This window comes from Pistacia vera, unplaced genomic scaffold, assembly GCF_008641045.1.
Source record: "Pistacia vera cultivar Batoury unplaced genomic scaffold, PisVer_v2 Contig225, whole genome shotgun sequence".
NCBI classification, from domain to species: Eukaryota; Viridiplantae; Streptophyta; class Magnoliopsida; order Sapindales; family Anacardiaceae; genus Pistacia; species Pistacia vera.
This window is the reverse complement of record NW_022196030.1, coordinates 711,743-733,749: the sequence shown is the minus strand read 5'-3', so window position 1 is coordinate 733,749 and position 22,007 is coordinate 711,743. Positions and strand designations below refer to the sequence as shown.

General features: G+C 35.3%; 1 protein-coding gene across 1 annotated transcript; it reads right to left on the bottom strand.

The window, feature by feature from the left end:
- Positions 1-5,032: 5,032 nt before the first annotated feature.
- On the bottom strand, positions 5,033-13,090 carry LOC116130849 (CWF19-like protein 2). Its single transcript, XM_031416540.1, is given in 16 exon segments — positions 5,033-5,865; positions 6,247-6,472; positions 7,654-7,681; positions 7,684-7,722; positions 7,725-7,820; positions 7,823-7,924; positions 7,927-7,953; positions 7,956-8,001; positions 8,377-8,454; positions 9,636-10,037; positions 10,169-10,336; positions 10,421-10,621; positions 11,396-11,541; positions 11,641-12,064; positions 12,189-12,267; positions 12,937-13,090. Coding segments are annotated over 15 exon segments (2,358 nt in total). The 5' UTR covers positions 12,234-12,267; positions 12,937-13,090; the 3' UTR covers positions 5,033-5,535.
- Positions 13,091-22,007: the final 8,917 nt, after the last annotated feature.

Sequence of the window (22,007 nt, the reverse complement as noted above, 5' to 3'; positions counted from 1 at the left end):
TAGAAAGGCCAAAAGTTTTGGTGATGATTACTATGTCTTTCTTACAGAGGATGATCCTCAGACTTATGAGGAAGCAATGACTTCTCGAGATGCATCCCTTTGGAAAGAGGCAGTAAATAATGAAATCGAGTCCATTATGAGTAATCATACATGGGAAGTAGTTAATTTGCCTCCAAGAACTAAACCAATAGGGTGCAAATGGATATTTAAAAAGAAATTAAAGACCGATGGATCAATTGATAAATACAAGGCAAGATTGGTTGCCAAAGGTTATACACAAAAGAAAGATATGGATTATTTTGACACTTATGCTCTTGTAACAAGAATAGCATCAATTAGAGTGTTAATTGCTTTAGCTGCAATTTACAAATTACATATACATCAAATGGATGTAAAGACAACTTTTCTTAATGGATTTGGATTGTTATGTGCAATTGATATTGAATATTGCTTTTTTGTTGGACTGTTACGTATTAAAGGCAATTGTATTGTTCCAAGTTATTGCAATTCAAATGGGCAGTTATGGTTTTAAAAGCAATTGATTGACTTCGGTTACAGCAAGGGAAATGAGTAGAATTTCAAGTATAAAAAGGGGTGGTTTTCTCATTTGAAACACACAACTTTTCACTTGAAAAATCTTTGTTTCTCTGTGTTTTTTAACTTTTCAGCCCTCCTTCACCATTGTTACTTTTCTTATATTGTTCTATATCTCTATTAGAGTGTGCACTCTAAAAGGAGATCCGTCATTGTATCCTGGAGGTCAATCCGCTGCTGAGACTTTTTGCACCACGAAGATTCTTCCAATAGGGGCGAAATTCTGATCTTAAGATCAGAAAATTTTCCAAGATAGACGCTGCAATTCTCACTGCCAAATCACTTTCTGACATCTCCAAAATTGAGCCTTTTGCCGGAGCTCATTTCAAGAGGTGGCAAGAAAAAGTATTCGACTCCTTGGATGTGCTCGGTTTTGCACAGTATCTCTCAACAGAAGAACCAAAACCTTAAGTGGACGATTTTGACAAAAAACTTGATACATGAAAGAAAGGAAATAAGGTATGTTGCCATACTATTCTCAGTACATTATCAAATGAGCTTAAATTCTAACAAGCTTTATGATGTTTATTGCGCTTATAAGACTACACATGAGATATGGGCAATCTTGAAAAAGAAATATGTTGTTGAGGATGTTGGATCACAAAAAAATGCTATAGGAAACTTCCTAGATTTTAAAATGATAGAAGAAAAAGAGGTATCCATGCAAGTCCATGACTATCATTTATTGATAAATGAAGAAATAATTCTTCTTGAAACTTTTGTGGCTGGCTGTTTAATTGAGAAACTTCCAGATTCATGGAGAGATTATAAGAATAATATGAGACATAAGCGGAAACAAATGAGCTTAGAAGATGTGATAGTACATATTAGGATTGAGGAGACGAATAGGCTTAGAGATAAAGTCGATAAGGCCAAGGAACTGACATCCAAGGCTAATGTTGTTGAAAACCAAGTGCCTCCTCCTCAACCTAAGAACAAAAAACTGCATAGTTTTAAGAACAATAGTAAGAAATTGTTTAACAACAAAAACCCCAACGCTTTCAAAAAGAAAGGACACTATTTTGTGTGTGGGAAAACTGGACATTTTGCCAGTCAATGCAGATACAGAAAAACTAGAGACAACAAAAATCCTCCTAAAGCCAATCTGGCTAAGGGAGATGATGTTTTTGCTGTATTGCTGCTATCTCCTTGCTGTTTTTCCTGCTATTTCATTGCTGTTCTTTTGCTGTATTGATGCTGTCTCTCTACTGCTTTTCCTGCGATTCTCTTACAATTTTCCTGCTGTTTCACTGCTGTTCTTTTGCTGTTTCGTTACTGTTCTTTCACTGGTTTTCTACTGCTGTTTTGCTGCCAATTTTGTATTAAAATCCAACATTATTAACATGGGGAAAACGCTAACCCACCCTACTCTCAGACTGTATGGCAGTTTTTCAAAGTAATTTTCATCTTCCGCACGTTTATTTTGCGGTATAATACACAATGTTTGACATTCTCTCGGACTCGTATGCACTAAATTGACCCGTGCCTCTAATTGTTTTTTTTTTTGTTTTTGGAACGGGATGTCCAGGTTAGTTTGTGCCCATCTCAATTAATCTCCCGGGGTAGATTGAACTCAGGACCCTAATTGTTTTAGTTATAAAAAATAATTTTAAATTTTTTTAAAATGATATAAAAAATACTTAATTTTTATTTGCAAAATACTACGTTGACAATCAAATTTCACAACCTTCATTTACAACCCTAACGTGTTCTTAGAATGGTCGTTTCTTCAATGATTATTTCTTACGAAGGAATAAATGTTCCTTCATAAGGAATGAATGTTTCTTATGAATAGTTGTTCCTTATACTTTACAAGGAACATATCATTCCTTTGTAAGGATTGCCAATTTCTTTGTAAAGAATGATCGTTCCTTGTGAAGGAATAAGGAACGACTGTTCTTTATGAATGAAATATTTGTTCCTTCATAAGGAACATTCATTCCTTATGAAGGAATGACCACACCTTCATAAAGAACATCTGTTCCTTATGAAGGTACGAAGGAACAACGACAATTACCAACTTAACTACTATGTTAGGGTTTTTTATAAGGAACATTCATTCCTTATGAAGGAAGGACCATACCTTCATAAGGAATAATATTCCTTATGAAGGTACGAAGGAATGACGACAGTTACCAATTCAACTATTATGTTAAGGTTGTAGGAGAAAGTTATGGGTCTGTTTGTTTAAATATTTTTAACTATCCTATTCATACTATTTTCAAAATACCAGTTTGTTTTCCTATTTTGAAAATACTATTATATTTTTTTTAACTATTTTAAACCCCTTAAGTTTATTAATTTAACTAAACACCCCTAAAAAAAGTTTAAAAATTAATAAAAACACCCCCACCCACCCACATTTGCCAAATTCTGACCACCATCGCTAAAAAGTGGCAAGAATCTGGTATAATGACGCACTACAGGCTGGATTTGACCGATAATGCGTTGATCTATTATTTTTCGGCCAGATCCACGACCAAAGATCTAGCTATTGACAGTCAGATCTTTGGCCGTAGCTAGTCGTCAACAACGGTTAAGATATGATCGTCGTTGACCATCAATGATGGCCATATCTTTGGCCGTCGTTAACGACCAAACATGGCTATAGATCTGATCTTTTTCGACTAGATCCACAGTGGATCTGGCTGGAGATCTAGTCGATCTTGCACCGATACGACTTCGACCACCCTTCGGCAATGGTGGCTGATTGCCAGAATTTAATGGATGGGTGAGGGTATTTTTATAATTTTAAATGTTTTTATTACATGGGTGTTTAGTTATTTAACAAACTTAAAAGGGTGTTTTTGATAATTTTTAAATCCAACCTTGTTATTTGCATAGTATTACTTCTTCACCTTTTTTTTTTTTTGTATACTTCATTATCTTGTATAACCAGATCAGCTACAATATCCTATCGGCACAAGTTTTTGGCCGGCCCTTTTACATAAATCTTTTTTCAGTTGTCGGTCCAATTTTAGCATGAAAAAGCTATCTCCACCATTTTATTCTTCCACTTTCTTCCGGTAAAATAAGACAGACTGTCAACATCTTATCTATTTTAAACTCACAACGCCGAACCGACTCACAGAGTAAGCGATATGTCCAAACCAGAGTAGAAGATTTAAGTAATCGGTTAAATCTCTTATTGATAAACATGTCGATGAAGGATGAAGGTAACCAAACATTGCTCCTTCAAAGGCCTTGATTTCATTTAACATTCTAATTGACAACCTAAAATTTTCCGAAATAACAAGAACAATTTGCCTGACTAAATTTTGAAGTTTTAGAATAATTATAAGATAAACAAGTTATCACCACGTGTGATTGGGTATAATTCTGGAAATAAAAAAAATCAAAACAAACGGACGGTAAAACAAAAGATATGCTTTGCTTACGCGATAAGCGGAGGTGGAGAATGGCAGAATTGAAGATCCAATTTATCAGTTTAGGCAGAGAAACACGGTAAAAAGAAGAGATGAAATTGGATTCAAATCAACACGCAGACTCAGACTCATCTCATGACCGTGATTTCTCTGTCCAAACAAATACAATGGATCAGACGTTTACTTCTGATTTACCCATCCAACATATTTCTACATACGAAATGATCGACAGAGAAGCAAAATTAAAGATTCAAAAGACAAAACGGAAAAGTCTTAAAGAGCTTGATTTACCCGCATAAATAATTGAAAAGGACCGCAAGGTGGAGAAGAAAGTAAGTTAGGGTTGGTGCGGCTTGATTTTGGAAACAACACTTTGATATTTATAGGCATGACATCCTATATCGTGTACGTAGGCTCTAAGAAAACCCTAGCTATCCTATCAAATCACACCTATCTACAGCTAACGCTCCGCCAGCTTATCATTTGTCGAGTATACTCTAGACCTTTGAAATCGAATATCGTAGCTTAATATTTCCGAAATTATTTCCAGAAACTTTTTTTATATATTTTTTATATTTTTTCATATTTGTTTTATGAATGACATTAATTGAAAATTTGAAATACATAGTGAAATAGAAAGTTTAATATGAAGTTTATCCCATCGTTAATTTTATCGTTTCAAAAATTAATTGAGATATCTATAAATTAGTCTAAATACACCGGTAAAAAAAAAAAATTGAAAATTTGATATGAAAAAAAAACATATATATAAACCCCTCAAAAAAAAAAAAAAAAAACGGTAAAAAAAAAAAATTAACTGAAATTAAAAATAATAATAATATAAAGAGAATAAAATAGAATAGACATACAATAAAGTTACTTATATCTTGTTTTATTCTATCCCACAATCCTAACTTTGTTAACTTAAAAAATAAGTATAATATTAAAAAAAAAAAAAAAATTTAATATGTATACTAAAGTATTTTCTAATTCGTAATTACAGATATTACAATCCTTTACCTCTTCTATTTTGTCCCCAAAAAAGAAATTCATAAAAAAATATTGAAAAGTAAAATTGATATTAGTTTCTGGACACCTAAATTATTGAAAGGGGGTGCCCACAGATTCGTTGTAGCACAAACTCAGAAGTGCAATAAACACTAATTTTTACTGATTAAATCACTAAATTTAAAGAACGCTTCTAAGTAAACCCAGGTACCAACTCTGAAAGAAATATGATACAAATGAGACCCTGGATTAACTAGAAGCGACATCTTCTCTATCCATAACGTCCCAGAACAACAGCGCACAAAAATGAGACCCTGAATCAACTTGAAGTGTTCTCCTCTTCTTCCCAGCAGCTCCAAAACCACAGCGCACATGCAATCATCATGACTCGGAACTAACAAGTCATACTGGAGCCTCAAACCCATGCGACAACGCTTTTTGATATATATGTAAGCTATATTTATAAATGATGGCCAAGATGCAAAAGCAGAAATCCTTAATGCTTTTAGACAAACCACAGGATGGGGTAGTGGCAAGATCTCAATGCTTAGTCAAGTTGTTTTGTCCAGTCAAATGGTTCCCAGTCTCGAGCAAAATCTGTAACTGCCTGCTTCTGTGCCTCCACAGACTCGTGCTTCCTCCTACGATACATGTCCTCCTCTGGCAGTTGTAGCATTCCTCTTATGACATTAAGGCCCAGGCTGCTTTTAAACTGTTTTTCGTCATCAATTACATGAACAAAGCCCTTATTCAGACCAAATTCAACATGGAAGTATGGAAAGTCCTTTGGAATGGAACCTCGCAAGCCCTTCACACTTGTATCAATAAGCTTCTTTGCATTGTGTTGGCTCCACTCATCTTCGGCTTCATCAATTGCCTAGAGAAAACTTCTTTAAGATTTTTGTATTCTATAGACAAAAGGTACAGGTAATGCGTGCAGAAAAAAAGAGCATGGGGCCAGATACATTCAGTAGAAAAACATAACAATACTACGAATTTCTTTAAATGCTGGATAAGCATATGCCTAGCCTCAATTTCTTTCGACTCAGATATATTATAATAGAAACCTGAAACTAATTTGACAATCAAGAAGAATCCTACACAGAATTAAGGCCGACAAACTTATGGACCAATCCAATAAATAGCCATATTATTAGAGACAAGAAGGTTTATCTTACTTTGAAACAAAGTGAGGCATTAGAAAAGACAAAGCAAGCAGAACATGAAACACTATATGAAGAAAACTCAGAAACCTAACCTTTTTAAAATAGAGAGGGGCTTGCTTTGCAATCTTTTCAGGCAAAGGAATGCATTCAATCAGACAATGACGACGCTGTTGTGCCAAACCCATCACTGTCTCAAGAAACACTACTTCTTTCTCTTGCTTTGCAAACATCATAATAAGGCATTTCTTGAAATTGCGAATTTCATCCCACACATTATTGTCAACAGTTCTTGTGGATGACTCATGCTGCACAGCAAAACTCCATTAGAAAGAATAATAAAATCAACCAATAAGATAGAAAAGGAACCCCTTTCTTACCCTAACAAGAAAAAAAAAAAAGAAAAAGAAAAAAGAAAATTAAAATCTACCTATTATTTTGCTTCCAGAAGCATACAAACAACTCGACATTTTTTACTGAGTGAGGAACCCAAAACCCCACATTTGGTAGACCAAGGTGAACTCAAGACATATGAAACCATCCATAAACAGCAAATATCAGTTATACCAAGGTCTTTTTACGTCCAGCACAATTTAATTCTAGAACATTTGAGGATACAGCTGATGCAAAATCATGAATACAAGTTTCATTAGAAACATTTTATTTTTGGAATTTAGAGATATTACTTCTTTTAAGATAGATTTAGTTTTTCTAGGTTTCCCTGCTTTTGTAGAATTCAACTAACTTATTAAAAGTAGATTTCTAATTTATTGTTTTGTTTAGGATTTGGCCACAATAAACAGGCCTCTTGCTTTGTCTTCGACCATGTAGACCTATAAAAGAAGATTATATGATGAAAGAAATGTCTTCTCCTAAAGTTCTGCTTGCTCTTATAATTTCTATTCTTTTATCTAATTCTGTCTAATTTCATCTGTTTTCCATCTTTTCTCTCTCATTTCGGCATTCTATCAGTTTCTATCTCCAAATCTTCTCTACTCTACTCCTTTTCTCATTGTCCTAAATCAACAGCTCATGCTACATTCACCTTTTATCATGTCATCTGTTCAGACTAAATAACTTCATTTTATCGACAGTAACACATAGCACGTTAGGATTTCATATCAAGAAGTAACAGTAAACCCAAAAAATATATAATTTTGCTTTTGAGTGCCATGAAATACAGATGGAATGGCTCAATTTTAATAAGGGAAATGCTAGATGTACAAAGACTCTTACAAAGAGTCTTTGTATAAAGTGATGTGGCAACTGTCACACCACTAGTTTTACATCAATCTTCTCTTTCTTTTCACAAATTAGTGTGATGTGGTAGTTGCCACATCACTTTGTACAAAGACTCCTTGTAGGAGTCTTTGTACATCTAGCATTTCTCTTTTAATAATAACTGAAATTTTCTCCAAGGATAAGTTAATAATGTTCAATCACAAAAGCAAACCCATTTTTTTTTTTTTTTTTTTGTGGGGTGAACAACTATATTACATTACCTCATTGTTAAGATGCAGCAATGACCAGCACAACAGGCTGCCACTGTGGCAACATCAAGTAAGTAAATTTGCTAACGCCACAACAAGATGTCTTGGCCGGTTTGGATTCTCAAAGCAAAAGAGACATCGTTCTTGCTGAGTCAAGATGTGCTTCACCATAGCTCTTCAGAGCCCTTATTATCATTTCCTCCCTTCTTTTTCCTTGACTTTCTGCTTGGACCATCCTCAAAATCATATTCATCATCTGCTCGACCAGATACGCTAGATTGTTACTCCGAATTATCTTTTGCGCTAAATGCAATCAGCATCATCATCCTTCTTTCGGACAGAAATATCATGAATGACATACTAGATAAGAAAAAAAGATTAAAGAAATAAATTTTTTACATAGAAAAAAAATTAATATAGACAAAAATTAAATAAAAGAAATATCAATGTAGCAGCAAGTCCAACAATTGAATTCTTTGCATATAAAAAGAGATATCGAACTGCAATAGTGGGCCGGTAATGTCAGTATGAATAAAGGAAAATATAATTTTATTTTATTTTTTTGGACAAAAGAAACTGAGAGCAGTTTATGTATAGATAAACTGAATATTCAGCATGTATTTGCTCATATACAATTTCCAAATTCCCGAGAATTGTTACCTTAAAATAATGAAGATAATTACTTAACAAATCTACAGCTTCGGCCAATAAAATAGAAGAGAAAGGAGGGGAGGCTTACCTGCTAAAGTTTCCTTCTAGTTCAGTTGAATTATCACCTGCACCCTGCTTTGTTTTCATGTTCTCAGCTTCTTTCTGATACAAACAAACAAATGAAACAGCTATAATTAAGTGTTAAAGCAAAAAGCTAAAACTCTTAATCTCTAACTTAGCAAGTACAGAATTCACTTACATACGAATGCTTTTTCATGCATACTGTTTTAAGGCAACCTATTTGATATTGAATGATTGGGTTTACTAGGCAAAACAGAACATGCAACTCAGACTTGGCTGAGGTCAAATTACTCCATTTCTATATCATCTCACTCTTAAAGTAGCATAAAGTAATTTTTTACTACAGAGTACAATAGATTTTATTAGGAAAAAGCATGAGGAAGGCACATATGCCAGCTAGTCAATACAGGTTCTTGCAGCTAGCCATTTCTACCATAAATTAGTTCATGACCATACTCGCAAATGGAACAATACCAGCTTGAACTGCAAAAGGATGCAGAAATCAAAATCCACCACTAACAACTCCCCGAACGACCAACCCAAAGAGGAAACAATAAAAAAAAAAAAAAAAGTGAAACTAGAGACAGAAAAGATACCAGATATCTTCTTTTGTAAACCCAATTCCAGAATGCTCAAAGTAGGTAGGAATACATCTCCATAAAAATGTATATGCAAACTATGAGAGACATTTCAGTCTTTTCATCATAATAGCACAGATTGGGGGATAAATTGCTTTTACCTCTAAGAATGCACACTTAGAAACATTACAAACAATCTTTTCAGGTCTTTTAATTTAGAAATGAAACTGAAGGAAAAGGCTATTATGTAAAAGAACTACAGAGCAATCACTTGGTGAAGGTGACAGTTGAGGGATCGACCAAAAATACCAAAGCAACCAAGAGTTTATAAAAGCTTTTGACCTCAATTTGCATCATATTTGTGAAAGATGGAAACGGATGGAGATGTTCCACCAAAATCCAGATGAATACCAACGACCAGACTGTATCATGTGATAGTGGATTTTAATTCATATCAGAAAAATAAGTATCTTCACAAGAAACTTTAACTAGCTCAGTTGACCAGCAAAGGATTTGGAAACTCGGTGGGTACTGTCAATGCACTTACCTTTTTACTAGTTACTGCTAAGGAAAAACTACAATTAGCTAGACTTTTCACACAAGCCTAGAATTAGAAAATCTCCTTTGTAAATTTACCATCTTTTAACCAAAAAAGGAAAGAGAGGCCAGGAATTGTTGTCATACCAAAAGTTTATCAGCTTCTTCGTGTTTTCCTTTCAAACGCAGCTGCATAGCCTTAGCCACCAACTTGTTGGCACTCAGTCCCTCATCAACCAATGCAGTACTTTCGCTTAGTGTTTTTGTACTTGATGATACGGCTTCTGACTCTACATTGCCCTTGCCATTTGAATCTGAACCAACAGAACTACCTGCATCTTTACTCTCCTTGTGGTTAAATTCACACATGAAGCTTCCATCATCAGTAAACTTATTTAAGCCAGAGACTGCAGCAGAAATAACGTCAGCATCCTGGGTAGACATGTTTTGACTTCTTCGCTTTCCCCAGGACAAGGAATCACGAGCTTTAGGGGCTCTCATTTCAGGGTGCCGAAGGGATACATCCCGCAAGTAATCTCGTCCAGATTTCTGAGGATCACAATCATAAAAATATTATTATATGTCAGCAAAAGTTTAGCTTTTCACATATAAAAATATGAAAGCATTTAGCCCCATTCACGATAACTGGAAAAAAGAAATGTTATGATTGTTGCAGCTACCTTGTCATTATCTCTTTCAGTTTGATTTTCTGCGGCAGTTTGGTGCTCCTCATTCAGCCCTTTTTTCCTGTTTTTAATGGCATGCAGATGAGCACGGGATGGAGCAGCCCTATGAGATGCTGCAGATACAGCTAGTTTACCAAGAGAGCCCCAGCGCTCTTCAGCAACCTGAAAAATTTTAATGCATAAAAATCAAATTTTTTATAGTTCATGCTTGTTGCTTGATATGATCTGAAAGCCAAGATAGCATACCTCCTCTAGTTTTCGTCCTTCTCGGGCTGCTTGCTCTTGTGCACGCTTCAAGGCTTTAAGTCGCCAGCTTGCACCTCCATCCCCAATTAGAGAAGATGCCAAAAGATGGTCCCCACCAGCCTTTTTCCCATCTTCGTCTGGATAGCCGCTTCCATCATCCTTCAGATAAGGGTTCAATTCCCTGGGATTCACTTTTGGTGTCTGGTTGACAAAGCAGATAATGTTAAAAAATCATGTAGACTTATTGTAAGCTAAAAGAACATATATTTCCAAACAAACAGGAGCTGCATATATATGAAACCACATATACTCTCATCTAACAATCCTAAGGTTCAATGGCAACTAGCAAAGCATACACGTCCCTAACAAACAAGAAATATTAACACAGAGTACACAATATATTCCAAATTCAAACAAATACAACAACAATTTAGAACCAAACAAGAAGAGGAAAAAAAAAATCTGACATGCAATATGGTCAATAGATGGCAACCCAAAACTTAAAAAGAAAAAGGAAATGACCTTTTATCCATAAACCCTTATAAATAAAGGGTGTGATAAAAATGAGGGCATTTCATATGTTCTGAAAGATTCTTACTTGGCATTTACCAGTGATGGATAATATGTTTGTAGAAGCAATTCATCATATTTGTAACAGGGGTATTGCTACAAATCTTATAAATAAGTAAAAAAAGAACCAGAAATCATCCTAAGACAACAAGACTACAGAAGCAAATATTTTGCAAAAGGAGTTCATGAAACTCAATTAGGCACAGAAGAATGAGGTTTCTGCAGATCTAGCTAATATCACTTTGACTTATAATGTATATGAGCCATATTTCAATATTCAGCCCTTACATTAACAAGAATTCTGGGCAATAAATATAACTAGACAATGTTGTGACAGAAAAGATATAAGGGTAAAAATAGAAATTACAAGCAGGTGAAGTTTGCACATCGTTGAAAATGACATACCTCCTCGGCTGGAGGTTCGTCTGGCTGGCTGTTGACAGTCACCGCTGGCCTTCTATTGGTCCTTTCTGCAGGCCTTAGCATCCACTCTAACCCCATTTCCTTCCTGACAATTTCCTTCTCCTTTATCGAAGATCCTCCACCATAATCTACACAGTAAAGCACAAGCACAGTAGACAAGTTAAATGAACAAAATAAACTGGGAAACTATAAAACATTTAAACATAATATGACCTGAAAACACATACCAGCCAAGTTATCATCTGCTATATCTTCTTGACCCTGTCTTGCCTTACTCTTTTTCTTTTTGTATTTCCTACTTCCCTTTTGACGCTCATCTTCAGAATCAGATGAAGAATATTCCTCAGATGAATAATATTTCCTACCAATCTTAAATTTCTTCTTTGACCTACTTCTCTTTTCATCCATATCATCATTTCTTCTCTTTTTCCTACTGCCATCTTTCTTTTCATCTTGCTCAGAACTGCCCTCACTTTCACTTGACGAATACTCATCAGATGAGTACCATTTATTGTTTTTTCTTGAACCTTTCTTTATTCTATCAAGATCATCATCTGAATTGCCACAACTAGGGCTCTTCTTTTTTCTCCTATGCTTTTCCTTTCTACCACGAGATTTCGTCCTCTTTACATCTGAGTTTCCATCTTCTGCCTAACATGAAGTATCAAATTAAAAAGTCATAAATTAAATCAAAAATAAAATGATAACATTCTTTAAATCGATGTATTTTTTTTTTAAATACAAAACAAAACAAACTCAAAGTGATAAACTTTACTTCATCAACTTGATCTCGAGGTATAAACTTTACTCCAGAAAGCATCTTCTATCTTCTCAGATCCACCCCGACTTTAAATCTAAAAGAAAGAATCATAAATTCAATAGGTGGAATAAAAATGCAAGAAAAAAGTCCAGGAAAATTATACAAACAATACTAAAAATGATGAGCAACTCACTAGAATAGGCAATAATAAAATAAACTGCATATTAAGATATCCCAAAAATCAACAAGTAAAATTCAAACACGAAAAACCACAGAAACAGAGCAACTTCAATGACTAACCTAACCAACAGTGTTCATGTTTGATTATTAAGTTTGCAACCAAAGATTCAATTGCTCACTTTGCCTCGTTCCTTTACTCAGGCTTCAGTATTGATAAAGATGGCGTTCTTTTTTCCTCAACTAAAAGCTCTGTGTCTCAAAATAGGAATCGAAAGAGAGTACCTTATATCGAATTACAAAATTTTCGCATGAAGAGCCCAATCAACATACCTGCTACACATGTTCAGGTGAATGGACGGACCAAATAATGTTTAATTGTATTGATCCTAAACGCTTTTTATTTTAACTTGGACTTGATTATTCTTCTATTAGGTATAAATCCAAAACAAAAAAATTCTTAAGAAAAACAATTAAAAATCATCAGCATTATAAGTTCATTACCCAATATCATCACAATTATACCGTCAACAGCATTCATTATTACAGATTTTGTCAAAACAAATGAAAACTGATAAAAGAATACCTGGTAGAACCAACTGGAGGCGGCGACAGGATGCCGGTGTCGTCGAGGGACGAAGGGTTTCGAAGATTATAACTGAAAAGGATTCTGCTCTTGTTAATTTCCCTCAACAATTAGAAATTAGGGATTTTTGTATTTTTGTATTTTTTTTTTAATTAAAATGGCGGATTCCGGTTCCGGATCTACCATATTAGACCTGATACGGACCGGGTTTGAGAATGATTTAAGCGCGCTCTAGAATTTGTTTCCAAAATACTGAACCAGAATTTTAATAAATATAAAGTGCTAATTCTAAAATTCAAACATACACAACTCATTTTATTTTTTAAGAAAAAAAAAAGTATATCCTATGATCAAATTAATACATAATAAAAAAATTTAATGCCAAAATTTAATCACATAAATCATAGTTTTTGTAAAACAGAAATTATATCCTATAATCAAATCAAACAATACAATACGAAAAAAAATAAAATCATTTAATCGATCCATCAATAACAAATATGCGTGTTGAAGGGCATTGTCTGTCCTTTAATAGTTATATGATCTAATGTCGTTGCATGCGTTTATATACTGTTTACACCCATTTTATTAAGAAAAAAAATTACATAATTTAAAATACATATATCTTGTTGTGCGATAAATCCATCTTGTATGGATTCACGTCACGTGTCCTAAGACTATGCTACCATCCAAGCCGCATGTCTATAAGAGGGTTGTTTCACTTATAAGTCTATCAAAACATTTGTAAGTTTACCAGTTGTACATGCTATTCTATCTAAAGTTTATTTCATTGGAAACTTTACCCTAATTAGGGGAGGCTCATTCATAGCTTGTACAAGTTGCACTTGTATATAAAGAAAACACTACCAAAAAAACAGAGGTAGGATTTGTATCAAGCATCTGAACCACTTTAAAAATCTATTTCTTGTGTTACTGTTTTGCATTTTATTTCGTTCATTGATCCAACATCAGAATCCAGGGTTTAATATAAACTCCTATTTAGATTCTATCACGGATCCTACGTAACTTTTCGTTGGTACGAATGTCTAAATCAACATATCCTAAGAATCTCATAATAAATAATATGTCATTTTATGTGATATTAACATGTAAACGAAACAATAATTTAGCAAACAATATGACAACGTATGCTTAATAGGATGGTATCTAGTGGGCAAGTCAGTCACGGGATGAGTCGCAGGTATATGCAAAATCCATTCGTGACGTTTGCTACAAACATTTCAGGTTTTAGCTACAAGTATTTCTAATTCATGCATGCAAACATGGGCAGAAACAGGTTGAGTTCTAAGTAGAATTGATGCATGTCATGTTTTAAGATTTTTAGTAATTGGATGTGTAGTAATCTGTGTAGATATTTTTCAGTTCAATCTTCGCTACAGGTCTTGGTTAACACAGCTTGATTGTAGTCATTACTTGGACCCAAAACAGTGAAACGCCTCAAGTTACATTTCTGATGTGATGAGAGAAAAAGCCTTCAAAATCTTCCTATAAGTTTGGTCCAAACTAAGATATAATTGACCCCCATTTTCGGCTGATGTAACTTTAGAATTGTTTCATAATTCACAACCCAGAAACCTATCTACTGCCTACAAGTTAGATATAAGATATAAAATCCAGTCCTCATAAAATATATTATGAGCTAATATTTAACTGTCTTGGCTTTCTTGGAGCATTGTCTATAAAACGAAGTAATTCTGTATTAATTATATATAAGATTAATATAAAATGTTGAAAACCATGACCTGTAACATTGAAAAGGTCTTGCTCTCCCACCTGAAGATCAATGAATAATTCAAACAACCCGGCCGGTCCTATCAAACTCCAAGGGTAAAGGATACATAGCCCTACAAATACCCATTTATTCGCAATAATATATCGGCAAAGTTGTCGCTCACTCCATTTAGTTATTACAAATGGCTCCAACAATCCATTTTTTTTTTAAAATTAATCTGAGAATATAGACTTTATACTCTCTGTACCTAAGACTTGCGTAGTATAAATTAAGAGGACTAGAGAGGAACATGCAGTTGACTATATTAGAAAACATCTGCAAAATTTACACAAGTGATCAAAAATTTTGAGTAGCTTCAAGACAATCCAATCAGCCCTCCGTAGTACTAAAGAACAGATTAATCAAACAACATATGAACTGCATCATTTTGTCTTTATTTATTTGTTGGGCGCAGTTGTTAGGTTATCTTTATGAATATGTATTTGTCACTTCTTTATGTATATTATCAACTAAGTATCAATTAAGTATTTTGAAGTAGTAATTAAATCCACGATGGCCTGTCTCGTTTCAAAACTGGGAAGCCGGCGATGCTCAAACTGGAATGAAGGACTTAGTCACTTAGCTAATCTCTCTTCCTCCTATAAATACTCTTGCCGATATAATGAAGTTTCTCTACCTCAAAAAATAAGCAACAAAAGAGAAAATTAAGAAGTAGAAGTGAAGATGGCAAGTTGTACGTCATGCTGGTGAGTATGATATATCAATAAATACTACCTAAAAAATTGTATAATAATTACTTAATGTGTTTGTTAATTATGTACTGCATTTACAGGTAAGAGTTCATGGCCAGAGCTGGTGGGCATAAATGGGGAGGTGGCGGCGGCTATTGTGATGGCGGAAAATCCAACGGTGAGAGCCAGCACAGTGGAGGAAGGAACTTTTGTGACAGATGATTTTCGCTGTGATAGGGTCCGAGTGTCTGTGGATCAGCAGGGGCTTGTCTCTTCGGTGCCTAGAATCGGTTAAGAAAAATGCTTTCATAATATGTTGTGTTCGTTTATGTATGTTGATTACATAGTCGGGGAACTGAAATTCATGTAGTTCTTGTGTTTGTTCTTGCAGTGTGTGTCGTGTGGTAAAAGTTTCGATCGATTAAGTAACAAGATAATTGTTATAGGGTTTGTTTTTCGTTTTTATTTAATTTATTATTGCAAAATAATGCGAAAAATGTGTCACTGGATGGGCTTCTTCTCTTCTTCGATATAGAGACCCTTCATTTTGGTGATAGATATGAAAACCTTGGATACTCCTAAGGCATACTATATATATTGCCATCCATAAGCTCTAAAGCTTTGGACAAAAAAATCAAATTCCGAACACCAAATTAAGCAATTCTTGTGTCAGGATATGTGAGAGGCTGTCCAGGGGCAAAACAAGGATTTTATTTTAGGGAGGGCTGAAATTTTTTTCAAATAAAACTTAAATTTATATTGATATTTTTTGATAAATTTTGTTGTCATGATAAATTTTTATTAATAGAATAAAGATCACGAGGGACATGAATATAGTGAGTCTTACCCTTTGAATTTTGTTTTTCTAAGGGTGAGCGGTTTCGAGTACCCTGCATTTTTTGGGGAAACTGGAGCTGGAACTGATAGAATGAAGGACAAAAGTGAAAATTAACTAAATGAGAAAAGCTAATTGTAAAAACGATGTCGTTTACTCTTGTTATGCAATGTTTGCTTATAAGCACATCACGTGTATCTTGTATAGTTAGTTAGAAAAAGAATCATTTCAGTTTTTCAGTTTTGTGCTCTCTGTTTTTCTTTCTCTGCTTTGTTAGTTTTCTTGAGCTTGTAGAAGAAGATTCTTCTTCATCCTTTCATGGTATCAGAGTCATAGACACACGTCTTTGGAAAAAGATTTGATCATGTGTTTTTTGTTTTCTGTTCAATTCAAGTCTTTGTTTGCGAAAACCTCTCTATGAAAAACAGATGGAAAATACCTTAGTTCAAATGGAGAATCCAATTACACTGCCAACACTTCCTTCAATCTCTGTCAAGTTGAGTGACAAAAATTATAATTACTGGAAGTCTCAAATTCTTCCAGCTCACTGGCCATGGACTTGAAGGCCATATCACGAGAGAGAAAGTTTGTCCTCCGATGTTTATAATGGACAAGACAGATGGATCTGAGCAACCAAAGAAAAGAGGTAACCCTAACTACTTTTCTTGGCAATGAACTGATCAGTTCTTAGTGAGCTGGTTAAATTCTACTATTTCTGAGTCCATGTTTCGTCATGTTGGGAAATGTATTACTGCTTATGATATCTGGAATACACTTGAACTGCACTTTCATTCAGCCTCTAAGGCTCAAACTTTACATTTGAGAAGTCTTTTACAAAGTACTAAGAAAGATGCACTTACTATGAATGAGTATGTATTGAAAATGAAAGAACTTGGTGATGAGTTAGTAGCCAGTGGAGTCTTAATCAGTGATGAAGAATTGTTAGTGTACATACTAGATGGATTAGGACCTGAATATGATGCTGTTGTAGCCAACTTAGTTGCAACAAGTAGTCAAGTTACTCTACAGGAAGCTCAATTCCTTCTTCATAAGCATGAAATCCGACTTGAAAGACAACATAATGTGTACTCTAATCTTTCTGATCACTTAGCTTCAGCATTACTTGCTACAAAGCAGAGTGAAACTGTTGTTAATAAAACTTCTCAGTTCAAGAATGGGAATATAACGGCATCTGTACTAGTAAATGCATCATCGCATCTTGAGAATTCAAGTGTTCAACCTGCCTATCCTTCTGCTCAGTACTTGACCTCACAGACTGGCCATCCTGATGGTGGAAATATATTTCCACATGAATATCGACATTCTTCTAAGTATGCTCATTCTCAGTACTTGACTCCACATAATGGTTCTCCTGATGATGGATTTTCTCATTATCCTAGAATGATGATGTTTGGTCCTAACATGCAAAGAGGACGAGGCAGAGGTCGAAGCTATTTTCGTCCTAAACTGATTTGCCAAGTATGTGGGAAGACTGGCCATTCTGCTCTTCACTGCTATCACTGGTTTAATCATGAATATCAGAGTATTGCTGGCTTACTTCCTGTTAACCCAACCAACACCACAATTCCTAGTTACACTGATGCTTCGACCCAAGCATTAATGACAACAAGAGTCATACCTCCTCAACCATTTTCCTACTCATCATATGGACCTCCATCTAACCAAAGACCTACATTTAACTTTCGACCACAACCACCTCAATCAAACACTCCTCAGTTTCAATCATCTTATACTTCAGTTAGTGCTCCTTCACCACAGTATGTTTCACCTCCATCACAACAGTATAATGCGCCTCGATCATCCTTGACAACTCCATTTACTGGTGACAAAGTAAACTCTAATCCAACAGTCACAGGTCTATCTGACCAAGGATCCTCATTTGCATCTGCCACTCCTCACACTTTAAATGACCAGACCTGGTTTGTAGACTATGGAGCTACAAACCATATGACGATAGATCCTCAGAACATGCTTCTTCCATCAGCTTATCAAGGAGATACTCAAGTTCAGGTTGGTAATGGACATACAGTTCCCATTACACATATAGGTATTAACTTTATACCTTCTGTTTTCTTTTCTAAGGTGTTAAGTTTGAGAAATATGTTGTGTGTCCCTAGTATAGCCAAAAATATCTTGAGCATTTCACAAATAACAAAGGATAATGATGTTATTGTTGAATTTCATGCTGCACATTGCTTTATAAAGGACAAAACAACTAAAGACATACTTCTACAAGGGAGTCTAAAAGATGGGCTGTACCAGTTGGATATGTCTCTGCCATCTTCTGGATCTCTTGATGCAGCTATGTCATCCATGTTGTCGTCCTCATCTGCAGTTCCAACTTTCTGCTTTCCACTTAACGCCGAAGAAAATAAAGTTATAGTTTCACAAGTTGGACCTTCTAGTTTTAACTCTGTTTTAGCAGCAAATAATTGCACTTCTGTTCATCCCATATTAGATGCAAAGCTTAGTACTACCTTGCTATGGCATGCTAGGTTAGGACACCCTCAAGAAAAGAGTTTAAAAGTTGTGTTGAATAAGCTGAATGTATCCAGTTACTTTGGCAATAAAACACCTTTTTGTGAAGCTTGTCAATATGGTAAAATGCAACAAGCACAATTTCCTATATCTCATTCTCATTCACAAGCCCCACTCGAATTAGTTTACTCTGATCTATGGGGACCTGCCCCTGTTAAATCTTCTGAAGGTTTTCGCTATTATATCATATTTGTGGATGACTACAGCAAATTTATATGGATATACCTACTGAAAGCTAAATCTGAAGCATTTCCCATCTTTACAAAGTTTCATTGATTGGTTGAAAAACAGCTGAATTATAAGCTTAAATGTTTGCAAACAGATTGGGGAGGTGAGTTTAGGATATTTTCCAAATATCTAGACCAACATGGCATATTCTTTAGACAACCATGCCCTTATCTACACCAGCAAAATGGTCGGGTAGAAAGGAAGCATAGAGCTATTACTGAGTTTGGACTATCTCTTCTTGCACATGCAGCTATGCCACTTCATTTCTGGTGGCAGTCCTTTATTACTGCAGTTTACTTGTTGAATAGACTGCCCTCAACTTCCCTTGATTATTCAATTCCATTTACATTGTTATTTGGTCAAGAACCAAACTATAATGATCTAAAGGTGTTTGGCTGCTGTTGTTACCCCTTCATTAGATCATATCAGAAGCAAAAATTTGGTTACCATACCGAGAAGTGTGTTTTTCTGGGTTATAGCCTAGTTCACAAAGGCTATAAGTGTATATCCTCATCTGGTAAGATGTATATTGTCAAGCAAGCCAAGTTCAATGAGTATGATTTTCCATTTAAAAATGATTTCAAGAATGTTTCATGTGAGGATAGTGAGGTTGCTGGACTGACTAATGCTCCCATATTTCAAAGTTCCTAGAAACTTCCAAACTGTTTATCTATTCTTTAGATCCAATAACTACAAGTTCCCCTGAGTTTTGTGTAGGTCAAGCTCCGGATTATCAATCACCAGTAAGATCCTCTTTACACTATCATACAGATCCATCTGCATTAGCGCTTGCAGCTCAACAAAAATACTTCATATGGAGTGCATTTTCTAGATTCCAGTTCAACTAAGTTGTGTGCAGTCCAAGCTATGGACTCTCAATCACCAGTGAGGTCCTCTCTACACAATCATACAAATCCATCTGCAACTCAGCAAAATGTTTCAGTTACAGTGCCTCTCTCAGATTCCAGGTTACAAAGAACTCAACTGCAAAGAACTCAACCGACTACATGTGAACCAATCTCTGCTCAACAGAATTTGTCACATGTCGTACCTTCTTCAGTTGTATCTCTTCCAGGTCCCAAGTTACAAAGAAATCAATCTGCTGATCAACCACCTGATAGATGCTCAACACATACAGAGTACATATTTTCTTTTGAGCATCCAGGAATTCAGTTGGAATTTGATTTATGTTTTCCTAAGTTCCAACCTCAGAATACTCAGAACACTCATCCGATGGTGACCAGGTCCAAAAGCAGTCTGAAATCATCCAATCCTTGTGCTTATTTATCAAGTCAGACAATCCTAATTGAGCCTAAATCTGCAACTGAAGCCTTAAACACAACAGAATGGAAATATGCAATGTTGACAGAATATAATGCACTTATGAACAATCAGACTTGGGAGTTGGTGCCTTGTATGCCTGGAATGAATATAGTAAACAGCAAATGGGTTTTTAAAACCAAACTAAATTATGATGGATCTTTGAAAAGGTATAAAGCAAGGCTTGTTGCAAAAGGATTTCAACAAACACCAGGCTTGGATTATTTTGAGACTTTTTCACCTGTTATCAAAGCTGCCACCGTAAGAGTCAAGCTATCCTTGGCAGTTTATCATCAACGGGATATCCAGCAAATCGATATCAACAACGCCTTTCTTAACAGTGAGCTAACCGAGACTGTTTACATGTATCAATCCGAAGGTTTTGCTGATCCACATGTACCAAAGCATGTTTGTAAGTTACATAAAGCCTTGTATGGCTTGAAACGAGCTCTTAGAGTTTGGTTTGACAAGTTGAAAAGTGTATTACTGTCTTGGGGTTTGGAGAATTCTGCTGCTAATGTTAGTCTGTTCTACTTCAAAAGAGAAGCTCAAGTCATCTATTTGCTGGTGTATGTTGATGATATCCTTCTCACTGGGAATGATAATCATCTTATTAAGCAAATTGTGACAGATTTGAATAAACAATTTGCTCTCAAAACCTTGGGGTCACTTAACTACTTTCTTGGTATTGAAGTGACTAGAAATGATTCCTTACTGCTCTTAAAGCAAACCAGGTATGCTCATGAGCTGCTAAAAAAGCTGGCATGGCAGATTCAAAACCTTGTCAGACTCCTATGGCTCTCAGAACAAAACTCAGTAAAGAGGATGGTGAAGTATTTGATCAACCTTCTCTCTATAGAAAGGTTGTGGGGAGCCTGCAGTACTTAACTCTGTCCAGACCAGATATAACATTTGCTATAAATTAACTTAGTCAGTTTTTACAGACTCCCATGGTTGCTCACTGGTCAGCCTGTAAGAGAGTACTTCGGTACATTCAACGGACCATTCACCATGGCTTGTTATTCACCAGAGATAAAAGATTTGTTCTTGAAGGATACGCTGATGTAGATTGGGCCAGTGACACTAACGATAGGAAATCAACTAGTGGGTATGGAATTTTTCTGGGAGGAAATTTGATCCTGTGGAGTTTAAGAAAACAAAAGGTGGTCTCTATGTCATCTACTGAAGCAGAGTACAGGTCTTTGTGTTAAGCTACCACTGAAATGGTTTGGATTCAAAATTTGTTTACAGAACTGGGAATTGAAAACACACTCATGCCTGTTCTGTGGTGTGACAACATGAGTGCAGGGGCTATGTCATCAAACCCTATCTTCCATGCCAGAACGAAGCACATTGAAATAGATGTGCATTACATCCGAGAGTTGGTTGCTGATAAACGAATTAGTGTGCAGTATGTGGGTACTGAATATTAGCTGGCAGATGTCCTAACAAAGCCCTTGTCTGGACATAGATTTCAGTGGCTAAGGGAAAAGTTAAAAGTTGCAGATTCGTTATTAAAAGTTGCAGAATTAGTAGGAGAGAAAACCTAATGAAGAAAGAAGTCAGTTAAAGTTGTTGTTTACTGAGAAAGGCTGCAAATTGAAAATGATCAAAGTTAGAGGAGCTGTTTGAGTTCGATGTTATT